Here is a 20,257-nt window from a genome sequence, read left to right as displayed (position 1 = left end):
ATGACATTGATGTAGATAAAATCACACTGACATGAATCCATGCAGACCAACACATGGTTTTCTTGCCAATGGATTACAAATATTTCGATGTATTCAGGTTTTATGTGTCAGGGTGAGTTTTATAACAATGTGCATAAAGGAGGAGTTAGTGTTTTTTGACATTTCTCTATATTTTGGACCAGAAGGTTTCATTAAAACTGGCTTTATGTTGAGCTTGTAGTAATATAGACATTTTCATCATGCATATTCAAAGACAATTTTATAAAGATTAAATTAAAAGGTTATTATTGCATTATATCACTGCTCAAGATGAAACTCGGCTGCATGTGCAAAAAATTTGTTTTAAATCAACCTGAAATATCTCAACCAGACTGTTCTAAAAAGTGCAATTTCTAAAAGTTTCAGAGGAGTGTGTGTGACGCTTGGATGGACGTTGACTGATTGGACTAAAACGTGAAAGAAAATCTCACATGAGCAGCCTCAAACTGAGAGATGTGCTCAGCTGTCTGGAGCTCACCCACACTCGCGCACTCTTCAAAGCAAATTACTTCTTTTTGCTCAACTTGAAACCACGTGTAGGGTTTCAGACCCAGATGTGACGGACGGCGCGGCTGGCCAATGAGAGCGCGCGGATCTGTGGAGTTTTGACGGGTCATGGCGCCGCGCAGCCAATCGAAGGCGCGCAGGGGCGGGGCCTGTTGGAGGAGGCGTGTTCGCCGCCGTGAAGTCTCTCCGCTCTGAGTTACTCAAACTTCTCCCAGTTTGAGAAAAGTTGCGCTCCCCGATCAGTGCGTCGCAAAGCGCCTCAGTTTCCTCAAACTACGCAAAGCTCCCTCCTCTGCCAGACGTTTTACTCTGCTTCTGCTTTGTTTTGTTTTTTTTAATTATCATGCGTAACAGCCATGTTTCCCATCTGCTGCTCTCTCTTCTTTGCATCGGACTGACTTGTAAGTATCTTGTGCATGAGCTCTGTTGCGTCCTTGTGTTTCTCTTAGATATAGGTCAGTGAAGGAGATCTGGAGTTGTGGACTGTGGAGCGGCTGTCAGTCCTCCGGTACTGACGAATCCTTGCAGAGTTTCTAGTAGTTTGTGCCAAAGCGCCGTACTGAGTTCTGAAGTTGAACGTGGCTGCAGGAGCCCGGCCAACTCACCCACTCAGGATAGGAGGCTATTTTTGCCCACTGTGGCTGCTGTTTGATGGAAACTGAACCCACCCCCCCCCCCCCTCCCCCTCCCCACACAGCCCAGACCGAGCCGGAGACGGATGAAGTGGTTCCCCGGCTGCTGTCCGGCCAGGAGGCGCACCTGTCCCCGGAGCACACCGGGCGCACGCTGCGCCGTCGCGGCCAGCGCTCCCTGGACGCGCCCGGGGACGCGCACAACATCGTCCTGTCCCTTCCCGCATTCGGGAGCGACCTGTACTTGAATCTGAGCCGGGACAGCAGGTTTCTGTCCGGGGACTTTGTGGTAGAGGAGCGGCGCAGGGACCAGAGCGCAGCGGTCAGTCGGCTCTCGACGCAGCAGCTCTGCTTCTACTCCGGGTCCATCATCAACCACACAGACTCTCTGGCATCCGTGAGCACCTGCGGCGGGCTGGTAAATCCATCTTCTTCTTCTTTTTTTTATTTTTTTATTTCTTGGACCTGTTGATGGGTTTCATGTCATCCAATACACGCAGCTGGAGATCATTCCACTTAATAAAGTGAAAAGGCAAGGTTGGATTACCTTGGCCTTGGCCTGTCGAGACTCAGCTGTGCTGAAGTGACTGTGAGCATGACTGCAGTCATGATTGTTAATCTCTACCTCCACTGACCTGCCAGTGGGTCACTCAGGTCAGAGTAACAACCGTGCAGTTCGCACAAGTTTATTGGAAATGCTCCCCAGTGTGCCGGGATGAAAGCAGGGAAGTTACTATTTGTGGTCATTAAACGACTTTTACACACTTTTAGTCACTGAATATACCTGGAAGTGTTAAACTAAACTACTGCGAACCTGAAAGGCCAGAATTATGGTGCTGTTAAAAAAAAAAAAGAAACATGTTGAGCCATGAGGTTGGTGGGTTGTCATCTTGTCCCAACGATGTCCATTCAATCCCTCATTTCACCATCTCCATATGCAATAGTTCTGCAAGATTAGCTTGAGGGAGTGGATGGAGGGGGTTAATTGTAGTGCACTTTACATCTAGAAATCTCACAGTATTAAACCAGTAATCAGACATAAAAACTCCACAAATGTATTGATGCAAGCAAACGTTTAAGTCCTGGATCTTTTCTTTTGAAGTCTACTTATACTTCAAATTCCACATCAACAACAAACATCTAACATAATCACAATATGTGCCAAAAAAACTAATAAACCAGCTGCTTCATTAGGAAAATGTAGGTACTTTCACTTTTAGCCACAAGGTGACGGTGTTGTTGTTCATCTTCAGATATTTTTTCTCGAGAAGAAGACTTTGAGACTAGAAGTGAACTACAATCTGAATATTTAGCTATGAAGCTTTTCCAGTGAGTTGTTAATGGGGTTTGAAAATATAGTGGTATTTATGACCATTTTTTTCTATTGTATTTGCACTATTTCATCTTTAGATTACAACCAATTGGAGTTGGATTTCGACAATACGTTTGTAAATGACCCGAAATTTGTTGAACTTCCTACAATACATGATGCATAAAATGTGCAGGGTTTTTCTTGGCAGTTGGAAGAGGTTGAATCGTTCCAACTGCTCTTGGTGGTTGGTCGTGATGCATGTTAGTCTTATTAAAGATTGGGAGATATGCTGTGAGATCAGTGTGTTCAATTGTTTCTATATGCTTTGTACTCCTCAGATCGAGGTTATGTAATAATGAAAGAATTGGCCCGGTCTCAAAGCTGTAGGAAATTAAAAGTCGGTTTGAACTTCCAAGAGGCCAAACTAACGAAATGACAACAAAAGCTGGCCAACATCCACCTCGAACAAAAAGCTTCATCCTGCTGAGCCTCTGACTTCTCCCACCTGTGCAAACCTGTGTGACCTGCGAGCCGCTTCGAGAGAAAATGTGACTTTTCCCGCTGTGAGCAATGAAGTTCCACATTAGCTGAGGCATGTTGCTAATGCTCTTATGTAAAGTGAGGGTGCAGGTAGGAGTTTGGGCTCAGTCCCGGGCGCTTCAGCAGACCCAGGCTCCGAGCCAGGTCTCCGAGTGGGCCGGGCTTCTTTTATTTCATACATGTGTATGTACTTTGGCAGCTGCAGCAGCTCACAGCTTGTCCAGACGAGGACTTGTCAGACTGAGGGGACTTTAGGAGCAGTTAGGGTTTTCCTTTTGAGAAATTAGCTGTATCCTACTTTGAAGATCTGCGGTAATTGGTACATGCCGTCATCTGAAGTTGCACATTAAGGTCATAAATGAAATGCCTTGAGATGAATGTCGGTTACATGTAACGTTATGTAAGAATATAGCGGTGTTTATTTGACATGCAGTGTCCACTGGAGCACACTAATTAACTTATTGGTGGACTGTTGGTGATGCTACTCCCTCTAGTCTGATCATTCAGGGATTTTAATCAAATGCTTTAATTACTTTTGCAGTTTAAGAATTATTATTCCCATAAAACAAGTGTAATATGTGTATACTTGTTAAGTGAAGATACACAAGCAACAAAGAGACAGGAAGGAAGGAAGTCATATGCAGGACTTTTATCCATCCATTTTCCCAGTATATCCATCCGTCCAGTACATTCAAACAGACATGAATACAAACAAAGCCATTTGTATATCTAGTACACTCATGCTTCGTCCATATCAAAGTAGCTCTTTGAATCTACCACAGGAAAGGGTGTGTACGCCCGGGACAGATCACCAGTTCATCATAGGTCTGAAAATGGAACCACTCAAAATGATGTGCAGCTTTTATTAGGTGCGCAAGTTCGGCAACCAATGAACACAAATGGCTTATTGACCAATCACATGGCAGCAACTTGATGTACTTATACATGAAGATCGGTTGATTTTAAACCAAGCATGAGAATCAGGAACACATTTCTTTTTTTTTTGCTGGTGCTTGATGGGTTGATCTTGACTTTTTCTGGAACTCAGGAAAAAAAAAAAAACGTTATGCAGAAGAAGAGCATCTCTGAGCTTTTAAAAAACATTGCAGTGGATGTTCTGTGGCAGCAGGAGACCACACCGGGGCCCCTGCTGTCAGATAACAACACGTCAGCAGCTTGAACCAAGGATACAAAGCAGCATTGCTTCATGCTATCATGTTGTTTCCAAGTAATTTTGAGCTCATCTTAATTTGGCAGCAGAAATCCAGATTCATCAGAGTAGGACGCGGTTTTGCCAACCTTGTACTCTCTGGTATTGTTGCGTCTATGTGAACTGCAGCCTCAGCTTCCTGCTCTTGGCTGACAGCAGTGACTCCTGTTATGGTTTTTAACTGACATCAGTAAGACGTCATCACCCTGTTTAACACCATCCACTCGTAGAATGATGTGGCTTTGTGGGCTTTTTCTTATTGTTGCATTATTACTGATGAGAATTAACCACTACCACTTAAGCAAGTAATACAATGTGTGAAATAATACATTGCATACTGTAAGGACTGTCTCACCTTTCAGGCCTAATATGAGATGTATTGAATGCTGGTGACGCACAGCCAGGCAGGTTTGTCGCTTTGTCTTCTCTTGCCCTACTCCATCTTCACAGCAAACTTCTAAAGATCATCTTAACTTCTCTCAAATGCAAGGGACATATTTAAGGTCTTGTCTTTTGGCCCCCTTTGTGTTTCCAGCTCAACACATTTTGAGACATTGCAATGACTTATTCTATTTCCAGCCTAACCAGTTTTAGTCTGATCTTAAAACATGTAATCGCATAAATATTCTGTGATTTAGCTTATAGAAGATATAGGTTTCGGCCTCTCAAGCTTGAAACATGAACAAATTCAGGTTCCTTGTATTATTCATCACACACTTGCACTGTTCGAAGCACTTGCAGCATTACCTTTGTGGAAACCAACTCTTTTACATGGGTTGTTAACTTTAGCTATAACCACTACGGGCCTAATGCAGACCTGGACCCTATCTTCAACTTTAACCTCAGTGTAACATTAGTCCCATGAACCTTGAAGAATATGTAAAACATTGTGGGGCCACGCATTGCTTTGTGGTCTAAAGCGTAGGTCAGACCCCACAACTGTAGCGGTCTCTCAGGTTTCAGATTCCATAAAGACAGTCAAAAAAGGTTGTGTAAACTCACAGACACACACTTTAAGTCTTGAATGCACTCAGTAAACACTCCATTGCCATGAAACCAGAATTAAACTCTGCCTTGAGGAGTTTCGCAACATTTGTGTTAATTTTTTTCCCCCATCTCCACATGTCTTCTGGAAGTTTTTATGGCTGTGAATATTGTGAGTATTTGGCTCAGTGATACTTTGACTGACTGGGGGGTGGGGGGGGGGGGGGTGGGGGGGGGGGGGGGGGTGTATGTGTGTAGTTAGTTGGACAGGTTGTCTTCCAATGTCAAGGTTGGAGGTTGGTTCCGTCATCTCACCCTGTCCATGTGTTGAAATGTCCTTGGGCAGGATACTGAAGTCCAAGTTCTTCCCAATGGTGTGCGAGTACCTTGGCTGCTGTCACCATATTTGAGTGAGTGAGTGGATGAGCTCATGTGATAGATCACTTTAAATTGGAGAACTAAAGACATTAAAAGTTGCATCCTCCGAACACAGCTCCACATTCGAAACGCACGACGGCTTGGCTGTACTACTCTCCACTGGGTATGGTACAGGCGACATGTAACACTATCCTGTCGCACGCAGAGTCCTTAACCCCCTTAGTCTGTTGTCCAGACTACCTCACAACACACACATATACACACCCACATGTTCACTCGTACTCACAGCACAGTTGCGGTTGGCGTCAGATTTATTGGTCTTGGTCAATCAGCTGTTTGGGGGCATATTTGGACTTGACAGCTCCAAAGAGTTTCGTAAGAGGAGCTACTTCACACCAGAATTGTTTCCAGGTTTCAGGGGCGTTTTGCTGGCTGCATTCACACATTCAAAAAGTACTGGAAAAGATTTAGCATGTCATAGGTGGAGCTTATGCGTTATCTCTTTACCAGGGCTCCTATTATTGGTGGGATCTACTAGATTTTGGCAGAACATTCTGTCCGAGTTGGTTTGGGGAAATGTAAGGACCAAGTTTATTACATCACACAATGTGGGACTTGGATTTCATAAATTTCGGTAGGACGTGTTTCACGGCCCGATATCGACCTCCTCTGACATCGGAAGTGACGCCAGCTGCGTCGCTCCTCAATATGCGAGGACAATGTGCACGGCGTGGGGCATTGGAGCGGTTTAGTACAACATGTGATGTTGACTAAAAAGAAGCCCTTGCAACTTGTTAGCCGGTTCTGTAAAGACTGTTGAATTATTTGTTGATCTTTGGTTCACATTCCACAGCATTTCAACTGGTCGGCGAGTCGCCATCAGAAAATTATTCAGGCTGTCGGTTCCACGACTGATATCAGCCGTCAAACTCAAATTGATCTGCTCAAGATTTTAACTGTTGACGACGAACCTTGTCGCCATTGTCCGTCTTCTTTTTAAGATGTTCAAGGTCAAAGGGTATTTTGCAACCATTAAATGATCGACTAACATTGTGCGGCTAAATATCAAAAAATATCTTCAAAATGGGCATCAATGGGTAGATAATCTTTGTTATGACTGATTCCTATGACAGTTTTTTTTTGGTTTTGTTTTGTTCAACTGATCAAAACTTCATGGATCTAAAAATATTCAGCCTCATATCAAAGTTCCTGTTGGTCATGGCTATGTTTTGCAGACGTTACTTTTATGGGTCTTTCGAAGGTTCCTGTTTCAACTTGTCGCTCTGTTGAATACTCGTGGAGTGAGATAACACGTTTTCTAAGAAAAATCTATATTTTGTGTTTCCTCATAGAAATGTAGCAAGCGGTGCCAAGATAATCTGCTCTAAAAGGGGAGTCTGTGCTGTATGAAATGGAGCCCAGTAGATAGAAAAACACTGCCTGATGTTATCAGTCAGTGTAGCTTATCAAAGATCTGTGTATCTTGGCATATGGAGCAATGCAGAAATGACAATATTTATATGTTATTTCTGATACAGTTTTGCTGTCTGAGCTGCCATTACAGATTGTTTAATAAAATTGAATTGGATGATTGTTTTCATGATAAAATGTTTACCTCATTTATCATTTACTCTCTATATGTGTAACGAATCTTACTTTTCAGGCCGTATTGGTCAATAGATACGTTGTTTTAAAGTTTTTTTAATGGCTCGTTGATGCAGATGTGAAGTGATGGCTGGCCCGTAAGGTCCAATCAAACCAAAGAGCTACTGGAACTCAAATCCTGAAACTTAAGCAGATGTTCATGTTGGTTCTGATTCAGTCAGTGGGCCACACTTGCACACGAATAGTTTTCTTAAACCTGGTCAGAGAATTCGAAGATGGTGAGGAGTCGTCAAAAACGCCTGACTCGACACAAATATGTGTTTGTTTTTTTTCCTCTGTCATAGTTTTTAACACAAGCGAGAAAATAGGTTTACTTTGGAGACAGAGTATAATCAGGATCTGTATCCAATATACAAAATCTCATTGAAAATGCAACAAACCCCCCAAAAAAGAGAAATACGTGAAAGGTCAGTGTCTTTGGTGTCTATTGTTGATGCGGGAAAAAATCCAAAATGTGACTCATCTCCTGTAAATGGTTATAAAGAGAACAATCTGCTGCAGGACCTTTTTTTCATAATCGTCCTTTGAGAGTCATGGTTTTATCCCTTGTTTCAGAGTTTACTAGGTTTTGAAAAGACTGTCCATAAACATTAAAGCCTTTTATATCCCTGCAGCACATTTTCTACTGCTGTTATGTGTTAAAGCTCAGTAAGTCGTATCGCACAAGAGTTCTGAGAAGGCTGGCAGTTTCACTGGCAAGTTGGTGAAAAGCAAGACAAATCTGTGTTGGTGGAGGCAGTGTGATGCTTTGGGCCAGTCCTGCCTCAGTATTGTTATAGACAATGTAGTTCCTCTCATAGGAACAGTATTCCATAATAATACACAATGCCATAGAGGAAAAATGTTTCAGGAATAGCTTGAAGAAGAGAAGAGTTTTTGAGGCATTTACTTGGAATTCAAATTTCAAGATCTATCAAGTATCTGTGTGCTGGACAAATTACTCCAATCCGTGGATGTCGTGTTTGACAACAAGATTTGCTGCTCCCCTCCTGGTGCCAGATACCACAGCACGCCTTTGGAGGTCTCTTGGAGTCCATATCCCAATGGGTCAGGCCTGTTCTGACTGGTTGGACCAATATCAGACAAGTGGTTTCAATGTTATGGCTGATCAATGCACCCATCCACCTCCAATCCCACAGTGCTGGACAGAATTCCGTATTAGCCACAGTTTGAAATTCAGATGGACTGAAACAATATTTGTGGTTATGTTTTGGCCTGATCTCAGACCACCGTGTTCATGTAAACCACCGGCTCCTGTTATGTTTTGTGAAGTTCCCTCAAGATGTTCCAGGTTCTGGATTCCTCCGTCTGTCATGTTCTTCTTCAAAGAAAGTTATCCAGATTACTGGAATAAATGAGCTTTTAGCACTCCTTGCAAATCAGCCGTTTTGATTGCATGAGTTTTGGAGGCATTCTTGCGGACCGTTCTTATAAACTATCCAATACAAATATACAAGTCTGGTCACACGAAGCAAGGAGGCAGTCCATTTTTAAAACCATGATGGTTGGCACACATGATTATTCTATTTAAGAATTATTAGGCATATTGAGTTATGTTTTCTGTAAAAAGATCCTTTCTTCTGTCTGTTGCACTTTTCCTTTTCTCCTGACTGCCTGTATGAACAGGAAATATCTTTCAAATTTCATCAGTTAATGAGCAGGTTGTTATGAGTGCCTTGACAGCGGCCCATATTGTCAATTTAATGCCATGTTTCACAATACTTGTAGCCAGGCAATATATTGTGACCCACCATCCACCCATGGCAGTCGATTATTTTTGAAAATTTTTTGATTTTAATGAAAATCTTTTTTTTTTTTTTTTAAGGATTGATTAACTTTGAATGCATTTCTGCAAATAAAGTGCCGTATTGATTCTGATATTTTTGTTGGACAAATTGAGGTTGTCTAACTTTCAACACATAAAGTTGTTGTGGAATTGGCCGAGAGGCATCCACTGTCTACAAGTAAGCTGTTGCTGTATATCAGTTTGGTTTTGCGCTATTTGCACATTTGTTGTATTACCTGCGTGTTTCTCTTAAATGGCATGGCTTATGTTGTGGTTTTTAGTATTTTGTTTCTTTTCTTGGAAGAAAATCGCAGGCCTTAAGGATCTTCAGACCTATGGGAAGTGTTTGACTGGTCCAGATGAGCCGCTTGTTTCTGATCATCTTTCTATTAGGTCATCTGTGCAGGTCAGGGAAGAAAACTAATAGTGTCTTTTTGGGGAATCATAATGGTTGGCGGTTACTGCGACTTCCAATCCAGAATATGCTTCTACAAATAGAATCTTAAAGCCATGTTAATCACACCTCTCTCCTGGCATCAGATATAATTACAACCCTTGTAACAGCAGTGGAGGCTTGGCCTCATATTGGCCTTTAGCTGTTACTTTGAGATTCTTTTCCTCACCTCATTGAGCTTTCTGTGTTATATCTTGGGTTTGACAGCAGGTTCACTTCCAGGAAAAGTGCAGGACTAAAGACTCTGCGTTTGTTGTGGACTGATGAATACCTGCAGTCTTTAAGGTGACTCTGTTTGCTCTGTTTATCTAATGCCAGTCAGCCAGTTGGAAGAGATGTCTTTAGGAGGCATGGCTCACATCAGCAGATAATCCCTATAAATAGCTAAAGCAGCACAGTGAATGTGTTTTTTTTTATAGACAATAAATATAAGCTGTTCGTGTGGTGGTAAGTTGAATGTGTTTAAGTGTATTGACCAGATTTCTTGTGCAAAATTAGATAATTCCAATGGATCCTCCAACTTTTTCTAAGCCAAGAGCGCTGTTTGTCTGTCGTGATTCAAAGAATTTCATGATTTGATATATGAATTAAATTCCCCTGAATAAGACCTGTTCTCAAGGGAAAATACAAACCTTTTGTTAGGTTTTTGGGTGTCAAGCTCATACAAACCCATCCTTTTAAGGATGTGAGAGGACTAAACCTGGTGGCTCAAATGTTGACGAAAAGATGACCCAGAACCATTTTGTGTTATGGAGTTAGTAGTGGTGTTATTATAAGCCAAGATTGTTTAACTCTGTGTGTTTTATGCATAATGGTGAAAGTATTTAACAATCACGCCATGTTGATTTTGAGTGGCTAACGTCCAGCTAATATTGAGCCTTTTTACAACACTGACTTATTAAAACTGACTATATTTAACCGACTCCACGGATCAGGGTTTGGATTGTGTAAACAGTACAATGGACACACAGCAGTCGTAGTACAGCCACTATAAACAGGCCTGCTCTGACTGGAGCAGCCTGGTATGCCATAACATACAGCGGCAGCCTGGTCTGTTTCCCCGCAGCACTCATAGCTGATAAACGCTGCGAGACTGAAGTGATGGGGATACAATAAGCAGCAAATCGAGGTAATCTCACAGCCTCGAATGGATGGGTGTGGGATACATTGTTGTTATTGTCCATCTACTCACGCATGTGCAGAGGAACTATTCATTGTGGCCTTGGTGCCAATGTGCAGTTGCAGAAGTTGCAGTATTTTCAAAAAGATCCACTTTGCCAGACATTTTCAAAACGATGCATATTCAGTGGCTCCAAACACAGAACAGACACACAATGCACGGAATGGAGAGAAAGCTTTCTGATTTTACTTGAAAATGTGACCAAGCTTTTTGAGTGAGAAGTGAATCATCTTATTGTATGTAGCTTGTTGTTTGATGTTGTATTCTTTTTTTTTTTTTTTTTTTAAGAAAATCATCTTGGTGGATCTGTTGCATCACACATGTTCTGTTAATTAACACTATCAGAACTATTTCAGAGGTCCTGCTTATTGACAGTGGAAAGAGAAAGTGTGTGAGCTCCACAAATTGTCTCTTTCTTTTTTTTGCATTACAGCTCAGCTTTGTCTGATTTGCTTCTCAGTCACAATGGCAGTGAAACACAATGTTTCGTCCAGTAATAAATGATGACTCGTCAGTTAGCTGCTGATCAGAGCTGAAACATTCTTGCTTCCAGAAAAGCTTCAGCTCAGCCAGCTTGTTGGTATGTCTGCAGTGAACGGCTGTGCGAGCTGATTACACAGCATCTCCGACTGGGTCGCTGTGAAAGGTGCATTTTCTTTAGCTTGAAGCCATTCTGTAGTGGATTTACATCAGTGGTTTGGAGCATCATCCTGATTTAACAGCCTTACATGCCTTAAACATGACAACAGAAATGGTCTCACACTGGCAGCCCTGATTAAGAAGCATTCAGTCTGACCTCAGCTGACCGAGTGTTTAGTTTTGGTATTGTCATGCACACAGAGTGACTCATGAATTGTTCCTGTTGGTTTATTCACATGCTGAACTTGAAGGTCAGGCCACTGAGTCGGTCTGCTCGGCTTCCTCGTCCCTCTCCATTCAGAGGCTGTGGTGTGAGACAAATCCTAGCAGGGAATACAATTACTGTTCACGCCTGAGAGAGGAAGAATCTTAACAGTTTAACGCATTAAATGGTGGCGTATGCCAATGTAATGGTATTTAAAAAGGAAACGGCTTTCAGAAAAATTTGCCTGCAAAGTAATTGCAGATCTACAAGCAAATGTCAGGTGGAAAATGTAAGCGATCGACAGATTGAGTAAATTTAGTCCAACATCAGATAGGAAAAACAAATATAATATAATATATCGGATGTAGGAGAAAGTTGAAATAATAACTAAAGTGCATTATGTTTTTGACAGTGGTATAATTTCATATTGGCAAGATTGCAAATATTTTTATTTTCCTCTTTATTTTGAATGATTGCATCAGCCTGTATGGTAAACCGCTCAACTTCATGAACAGATTTCGGAAAGAAACTCCTGCAGGGATTTTCTAGAGGAGGTCACACTGATCTTTTTTTTTTTTTTCCTTCTTCCAAAAAGACCGACAGAAGCATTTTTATAGTTTCCAACCATCGCCGTCCTCTCTGAACTACGGCCTTACTATAATTCTCTTTTGGGGTTTTCCTCTGAGGCCACATGGTGGATTCCCAGTCCCTTTCAGCCGGAGGAGCTTTTGAAGGTGCAGTGCCCATAACAAGGACTCACCACATTGGTTTTAAGGTCAAAATAATTTGGCTTTTTTATGCCAGTTTCTAAATAAAGACTGTTTCATGTCATGTCAAAGGGGAAATGGAGCATTTTGCCTTTGATGCACAGTTGCATGAGGGAGAAACGCGTGGAATAAAAGACCCGGGAGCAGGACGACAGAGTTTGCTGCCAAGACTGCTTTTGCACATTTAGTTTGTGCTGAATTTAGCTTGTTCTGAAGAACAGCTTCAAGACAAGCTGCGATACTAATAACGTTTACATGCAGTGTGTATTCAAACTGAACTGACTGAACTCTTTACCTCAGTTTCTTCTGGGTTGTGTTGATGCTTGTAGAGCGGCCAAATAATGTTTTTTATGGACATGCCTTGAGTCCCAAGCATGTGTTCCCCGCCTTAACAGACATACTGATGATTTTATTAACCCTTCATGCTAAATGTGAGCAACCCACCACCTCACACTAACAAGAAATACATACTTTTTTTCTTCCTTTTTGGAAGGAAGAATATATAATTGTCTCACATTTAGATAAAGACTGATGTTAAATACGTGCATTCTCTCTTCATGCAGTGATTTTTACATGGCAATATAAACTACAAGTGACACTTTGTAAAAGCATCGGTAATATTCATATTTCTACAATGACAGTATTTTAGTCACATCCATTTACACATGGCATCTGTTGGTGAACACTCTGGAGTTGTGTTAACTTAAGACCCAAATACCATCCAAATAAAATTGCATGATTAAGAAAAGATTCAGTTTTGCTGGCGTACTGCACATCATTCTGTTGCAGGGTACAAACATAAATGACATTGTTTTGTATTGCAGCACAATATTAATGAAGAAATAACAGAACAGAACAGAAGTCACATTATTTCATTAGACTACACAGTGTGAATGATTTAATATTGCATCGCAAAGCGTAATAATGGCTGCACCACAAAACAGAAATCACATTGTACCATACAGCACTGCAGCAATAAATATATCAACAATATTGTACAATAATCAACATATATTGAAACCTGCAGCAATGTATTTGAGAAGGTGCTTTTAGGCTAAATGGCTTAAATGATGTTGACCTGTTGAAAAATGTGACATAAATTACAGCCATAGTGTTTTGTATTCTGATGTATGGTGCACAATCTCATTGTGCCATGCTATTGTTGTGCAATATTGCGAAATGCATTGTAAATGGGTGATATAATTTTAGCAGTTTATGCTGAAAATATAATCCTAAAACGTGATACATCCTGTTCTCGTCTCTGCACAGACTGGCCTCATACAGATCGGGGAGGAGAGCCTGTTCATCCGGCCGCTGGGTGACCACGACGCTTCGCAGTCGTTCTCCGGACTGAAACACCAGTTGCTGCGACAGCGACGCTCCACCGAGAGCGGCGCTGCTCAGGACGCCGAGCAGCACCGCTACTGTGGGACCGTACAAGGTGAGTGACCTCAGAACTGACGTGGTGCTGTTGGAACACGCAGGCCTGATGGACATGATGATGGAAGAACTTGGTTACACTAACCTGCTGCATAAAATAAAGACACAAGTAAATCTGTCTCACTGCAACATTTGTTATTCAGCAGTGTTTCTCATTCCAAAGCGGCACAGTGGAATTACACTCTTGCATTATTGTGAGAATGACGCCGGTGCAGTCCGAGTCTGGCTTGGAGCCCCTTCTGTGTGGAGTTTGCATGTTTTCTTTCTTCTTGTGTTGGTTTTCTCTGAATTGTCCTGCTTTCTTTTTTTTTTTGCAGTCCAAAAACACAAATTTGAGACTGATTGGTGACTTGAAATTTCCTACAGGAGTGAGTCAGAATGGAAGTAGTAGTTTGTGTCTCTGTTTTGGACTGCTGGCATGTCCAGGATGTATCCTGGACAAACCCTGGGGGTTTAAAAGCTGGATGGATGTCAAGCTATCACTTTAATGTTACTTTCCCTCCTCTCCTCAGAGCAATACAGCGAATCACAATCACACCTGAACTCATGTAGATGACGACAAGAGACAATATGAATGGTCTATTTGCTCTCACATGCAAAACACAACTCGTGCTCCATTTACAGTGAAACTGGAAAACTTTCAGTGCGTTTTAGGAGTTTGTTTACACAACAACAGATTTTTGCGGCTACTGAAAATACATCTTTATACATCCATATTCTCCTGGGATATATGAATATCCCTGTACTCCCATTGTGAATATTTCTAGTGTATTGTTCTCCGCCTTGGGGTATTCACAGGCTACTATCACCGGGAAAAATGATACAAAGAAGATGTTTGCTAATGGAGCTGGACAATGAGTCGACACATGGAAGTAAATCTTCTCCAGAATGACTTCAGACGAAGACGGCGACCCCGTCAGAGTTCTGACCTGAATCAATCAGAGATGCTGTGCAATGAACTCGGATGTCTCAATGTTATGACTGAGCTGAAGCAGTCCTGGAAGAACAAAATGGTCCAAAATTCCTCCTGCTCAGGTCAGCAGCTACTGGAGGAGCATGGTGGAGGTGTTTCATTGCCAAAGAAGATTAAAAAAAGTGTAAAATCCAGAGTTCTCATCATTTTTCTAGCAGCACTGTAAATATTTAGCACCTTTGAGATTTATTAGAATGGTTTGTTTTAAACGTTAAATTACAGCGGTGTCATTGCTGAATTATCTTCACATTCTACTTGTTGCACTGTTGCAAATTGTTGTTAAACTTTTACACAAATGCGAAAGGATTTCATGCTTTTCGCGTTCTGACGCAGACGGCGCTACATACATACGAGTGGGATTATGGTGGACGGATTCGGTGCGATGGCTCAAAATGCGGGGAATGTTCTATGCATTCACCTCAGGAACCCTGAAAGCTCTACCAAATGTCTGCAGCGGCGTGTGTGTTGTGAGCCGTGTGAATGGACTACTGTCTGCCCCGCCGCCCTCTCGGCTGAGACCGCCTGTCCGACATCCCAGGGAAGCAGAGCTGATAAATCATGTTTCACAGCAGCATTTACTGCTATCTAGCAGGCTTTGATGTTCATTCAGCTCCAGTGTGCTGTAAGAGAGGCTCTGTGGAATGCAGATGTTTCCTTATTTAACGTCGATCTCCTTTCTGCAGAGTTCATGTTGGAACCTGCTGAGCCTTTTCGCTAATAACGCTATCAAGCAGAGAAACCCCTCTTTCGCTCTTGTGCATTAATAATGTGCATATTTTCTTAAACCTTTGGTGCCCCTGTGCCAAGTTTATAGATTTTTTTTGCAGACATGAATTTACAAGAAGGATTTTTTTTTTCCAACCAGGAGAACAAAGTTGATGTTCTTCTTTAAAATTGTGGCAGTTTGTTGTTTAACACTCCTGAACACATTTCTTTTTTTTACATCCAGTGAAAAAAAAATCCAAAAAGGTTGTAACAATTAATCAAGAGCTGATGGAAGGGTTTAAATGGTTACTGATTAAAGCTTGTTATCCAAACATTTGTCTGGAAGAGAATTGGTCTGAAAGCGGACTCGGTGAGGGAAGCCAATAGCCACAACACACAGCCAAAAACTGTGCAACCCTCTCACACAGTAGAAAGGCGGTTGATTTCCATTAGACGAACTTATTATGTAACTTATACATTGAAATATTAAGTTGGATACAAGACACCAATCAGGCTTGTGCTTCTGGTGTTGCCCGTGGGTTTAAAGTTATGGTGCGTTCCAGTTAGGGAGTTTTGTCCGTTTGTCTTTTTTTTTTTTTTTTTTTTTTTTTTTTTTTTGAAAACCGCTCCCGGTGGAACTTTTTGGAAATGCTCCGACTCGTCTCTGTCTTTTGGGGTAAATGCCAATTTTTATCTGAAATGCTGGCAAATACATGAGAAACGATGATCATGTGAATGTTGCCATTCTGATTTTTGTCACAAATTTATTCAGGGAAGTAGAAATGTTCACACTGCTTTGTGTGAAATCGACAACCATTTTTTTTCCCTGAGGAATTATGGCCATTGAGGAAATTGAGAAAGCATAATTAACTAATGATAACCTGTAGTCAGACCAGGATCCTGTTTCAGACAGGAAATCCTATGTACAGTTTAAAAATAATTGTTTTGCCTTCTTGTTTAATTTGTTGGTTTTTTTCCCCAACATCTGATGTCTCAGGATAATAATAATGTTGTTTCCATTATAATCTAAAGTGTTCGTCAAAGTGGTCTGTTATGTTACGTCAGTGTAGTTTGTGCAGGTCGAAAGCCTCTCAAAGCAGTTGAACCAAATGACACGGAGAGACGCCTCCAACTGGACCAATGAGAATATGCAAAGGCACATTTACATATTGGCAATGTTGTGATGACTATTGTGAAACTGGTGCAGGAACTCAAAAAGAGTAATTTTCAAGTACCGTTTGTAATTCCTAGATACATGACCGAATCAAGTGCTTCAGAGTTATTGTTATCGTATGTGCAACCACAATTAAGTAACTAACGCGACTGATCAGAGTACGTTAGATTTTCCAAAATTGGGATGAGGTCAGGGCTTCCCCTCCTCGGTAAGTTTTCCTGCAGCACCTCATGACCAGAAGAGTCCTTGGCCCAGAGTCTCTGCTGTTTTATGGTAGCGTGAGTAGCTTGTTCTGAGCAGCTGCATGCACTTCATCTCTGTGAGTAATGGCAACGTGTTCAAGGACAACTCTGATCTTAGTCTGCGTTTCAGTCAGACTCAGACGACGGAGATCACTCATGACCTTAACACATTACCTTAAAAGGTCAATTGTCTTGTTTTATTTTAAGTATTGATTGGCCTACATTTCTAGAAAACTGCCTTCTGCATCCATTTTCAAAAAGAGTCGACAGTTTTAAGGGATTGGCAGCTTTGACCATTTTCACTGCCCTGGTTTTCACACACAAATGACCAGAATTGAAAAAAACTTGTTGCGCGCCTCATATAATTTCCTGGTGACCCATGCGGGTCAGTCATGGACAAGGTAGGGGGGCAAGAGTTATATGTAGGGCCCACCTGGTCATACAATGCCTACGCCTGTCAGTTTCTCTGGAGTGAGAGATTGAGCATGTCTTTGTGTAACACCTCTGATTGACCTGACCTCTCGCCTCACATTGGCTGGAATCAACTCTATGAAAGTGAGCACCGAAGAAATGATTGGATGTGTCTGACATTTTCCCAACATATTGCATTTCATAGCTGACACATGGATGTGAGAAAAGTTTCTGCATTTCTGGAAAGTAGTTCAGGAACACTTTCCTATTGCCATTTCAGACAAATGGTCCTTTTCACTGGAGTGAAGTGCACAGACTGGGAAGGGAGAGGTGTTTGAAGTTTTTTTAGTTTTTTTTTAGATAGTCTTACACATGGTTCAAAACTGTTGTGGTTATTTTTTTGGGAGCGTGAGCCATTTTACCTGCTCTCTTGAATTTAACAAGTGGAGTCGAGGATAGTTGTTATGTACCAAATGATGTTGCAAATCAACTATCTCACGTTAAAGGATGGTAAATATAATGCTGTGAGAGCTTTTATAATATTGATCCAATATCTTATGTTTCAAGAGAGATGTTGTTACAAGCATTTGATAAAGATCAGACTCCGCTTATGCAGCAATTTAAACTAAAACGCAAAACTTGTTGTTTTGGATGTCCGTTTACACAACAACGGTACTCAATCACTGAAAACACAACTTTTTGGAGACGATTACCAACGTTTGAACTTTTCTAAAATGCTTGGACTCAGTTATTGTGCAAAAGTGCGAAAACGACACTTTTGCTTGAGCTCTGGCTCCTTGTGGACTGTGGAAGTGCTGCTACTTCGCATGTTCACCATGGCTGTAATAGTTTCTCTGCACATGCACAAGTAGTTGGACATTAACGACAATTGCAGCCTCCAGAGTTCTGGAGGCTGCTACACCATCATATTCGTATAGTCATAGTCTCACTTACTCATCTGTCAATATGAATGTCCTTTTAAGTGTTTATAGTGTATTGTTATCTGCACTCAGGTATGTGTGGTTTCATTACAGAAATAACCAACAGTGTCAACTCATGGCCTGGCTTGCTAACTACATTGTTTTCAGTGTCTCTGCTGTTCGTGTAAATTAAAAATCTTCTGAAATGAAAATGTGAAAATGATGCACTTTCCCTTGAAACGTTGTGTAAACGAGGCCTGAGGTGGTGCAAACCCCCGCAAACAAACATGCAAGTTTTAATTATTTTGTGAGCCCCCCCTTCTATGTGCCCACATGTGATAACAGTGGGGCAATAGGGTTGCACCATGAATCAAACTGAACACACCTAATTTTAACATCCCCCTCAGCAATGGAAGGGCAGCTGTTTGGAAGAACTCACTTTTCGTCTCTTCACCTGGAATGAACCATGCCGGTCAGTTCTCCGACGAAATCCACTCGCGACTGCTTTATGACCATTGCAACTCTCCTAATTCTTCGTGCCTGTATTTCACTGGTTTTGATTTGCAGTCTTTTTTATGTTTCAACATTTGTATGCAGTCAACTGCCTTGTTTTTTTTTAATACTCCCTGTACTCCCTATCCGCGTAAAGAAGTGTTGCCTCTCCTGACTCCACAGATGAGTTTCTCTGCGTCTGTTTTTGCTGATGTGTCTGGTGGACTTTGGCACACCTGCTCCGCTTGCAGCAGATTGTGTCTGACAACTGTGCTGGGTGGACGGTGGAGGTAATGTGAGGAGCTGGCTACTTCTGCAAGAGCAGCACGGCTCGCGCAGAAATGACACATCACTGTCGAGGCTCCTCGCTTCACAGAAAGTCTTCAGCAGACAAAGTGCCGGCCGCGGAGACGCTGACTGCGCCTTACGCCGTCCGCCTTGTTTTGATTCCGTTAGCCTTCAGCCAATTAGAAGTCATTAATGAGAGCCGTGTGACCTTGAGAACTGAGCTGCACCCTGAAAGTTACATAACATCACGCAAGCCTACAGACCACCAGAACTTTTGACAACCTGTATAAATAAATTCTTTCCATATGTTCATAACTGGGGCAAAATAACTGAGACCTCCTCTTTAGAAGGAAAGAAGAAAAACCTGCAGACCTGTGTGTGTGTGTGTGTGTGTGTGTGTGTGTGTGTGTGTGTGTGTGTGTGTGTGTGTGTGTGTGTGTGTGTGTGTGTGTGTGTGTGTGTGTGTGTGTGTGTGTGTGTGTGTGTGTGTGTGTGTGTGTGTGTGTGTGTGTGTGTCGGCCTGCAGTTTCTGTCTGCTTGTATTCAATCGTTGCAGAGTGAGTTCGAGGGGTTTTTCTGCTGCCCTCTTCCAACCGTTCTTCCTCCATATCCTCCCATTGTTCTGCATGAGACTCGTATCTGCTGATGTGGAATGGATTATGCTTCTGTAGCCACATAATTCTTAGTGTATGAAAGCATACTGAAGTTGAATTATTCCTCTATTCGGTTGGATAACTTCTTGGAGCTCCGTGGCAGATAGTTGACATTCCTATTGTCATGCTTTGGGTCACTTCCAGACCAGCTTTTGAGAGTCGTGGCAGCAGAAATCTCAATTAGAGGGCGGGGTCGTCCGGCTCTAGAGGCTCAAGGGCAATTAGATGCTGATTCTGAGGGTTTGTCCGCCTGTAACGTGTGCACCTGGTGTCCTGCAGAGAGTTGGACGGGGGTTGAGGTGGTGGGAAGTGCCAGATCAGAAATTCTTTCCTCTGCGTTCACATCTGCCTGGACTCAACCGGCCCCGTCCATTCCATTCCTGTAGTCCTCTCTTCTCTCCTCTTCTTTCACCAAAGCTCCCATTTCCTCCCCCAAAACCACGAGCTCTCTGGAGAGTGATGCAAACTGAAGCAGATTTTATAGTCATTAACAATCCGCTCAATGTCGAAAAGAATTCGTATCATGACAAGCACTGTCTCTCTGCCCGACACCGCTGACCCTCAACCGCCACTCCTAACAAAGCCGGGACGCTGCATGAAATCCGCATTAGGATGTTGAGCTATGTTGTGCGAGCCATGTAAAGCTTATTTTTCTAATGGA

The 20,257-nt window shown here is 42.1% G+C and overlaps 1 protein-coding gene across 2 annotated transcripts in view; it reads left to right on the top strand.

Moving 5' to 3' along the window:
- Window positions 1-806: 806 nt before the first annotated feature.
- adamts17 (ADAM metallopeptidase with thrombospondin type 1 motif, 17) overlaps window positions 807-20,257 on the top strand; it is a 107,464-nt gene continuing 88,013 nt past the window's right edge. For both annotated transcript variants that reach the window (XM_080496351.1, XM_080496350.1), the window contains exons 1-3: window positions 807-947; window positions 1,244-1,596; window positions 13,568-13,739. In XM_080496351.1, coding sequence (XP_080352477.1) covers window positions 890-947; window positions 1,244-1,596; window positions 13,568-13,739 — 583 coding nt within the window. In that variant the 5' untranslated portion in view covers window positions 807-889. The remainder of the gene's footprint in view (window positions 948-1,243; window positions 1,597-13,567; window positions 13,740-20,257) is intronic.

The sequence above is a fragment of the Blennius ocellaris genome (genome assembly GCF_963422515.1).
Source record: "Blennius ocellaris genome assembly, chromosome: 1".
Lineage (NCBI taxonomy): Eukaryota > Metazoa > Chordata > Actinopteri > Blenniiformes > Blenniidae > Blennius > Blennius ocellaris.
The sequence above is the reverse complement of the archived record's forward strand: the minus strand, read 5'-3'. Positions and strand labels throughout refer to the sequence as shown.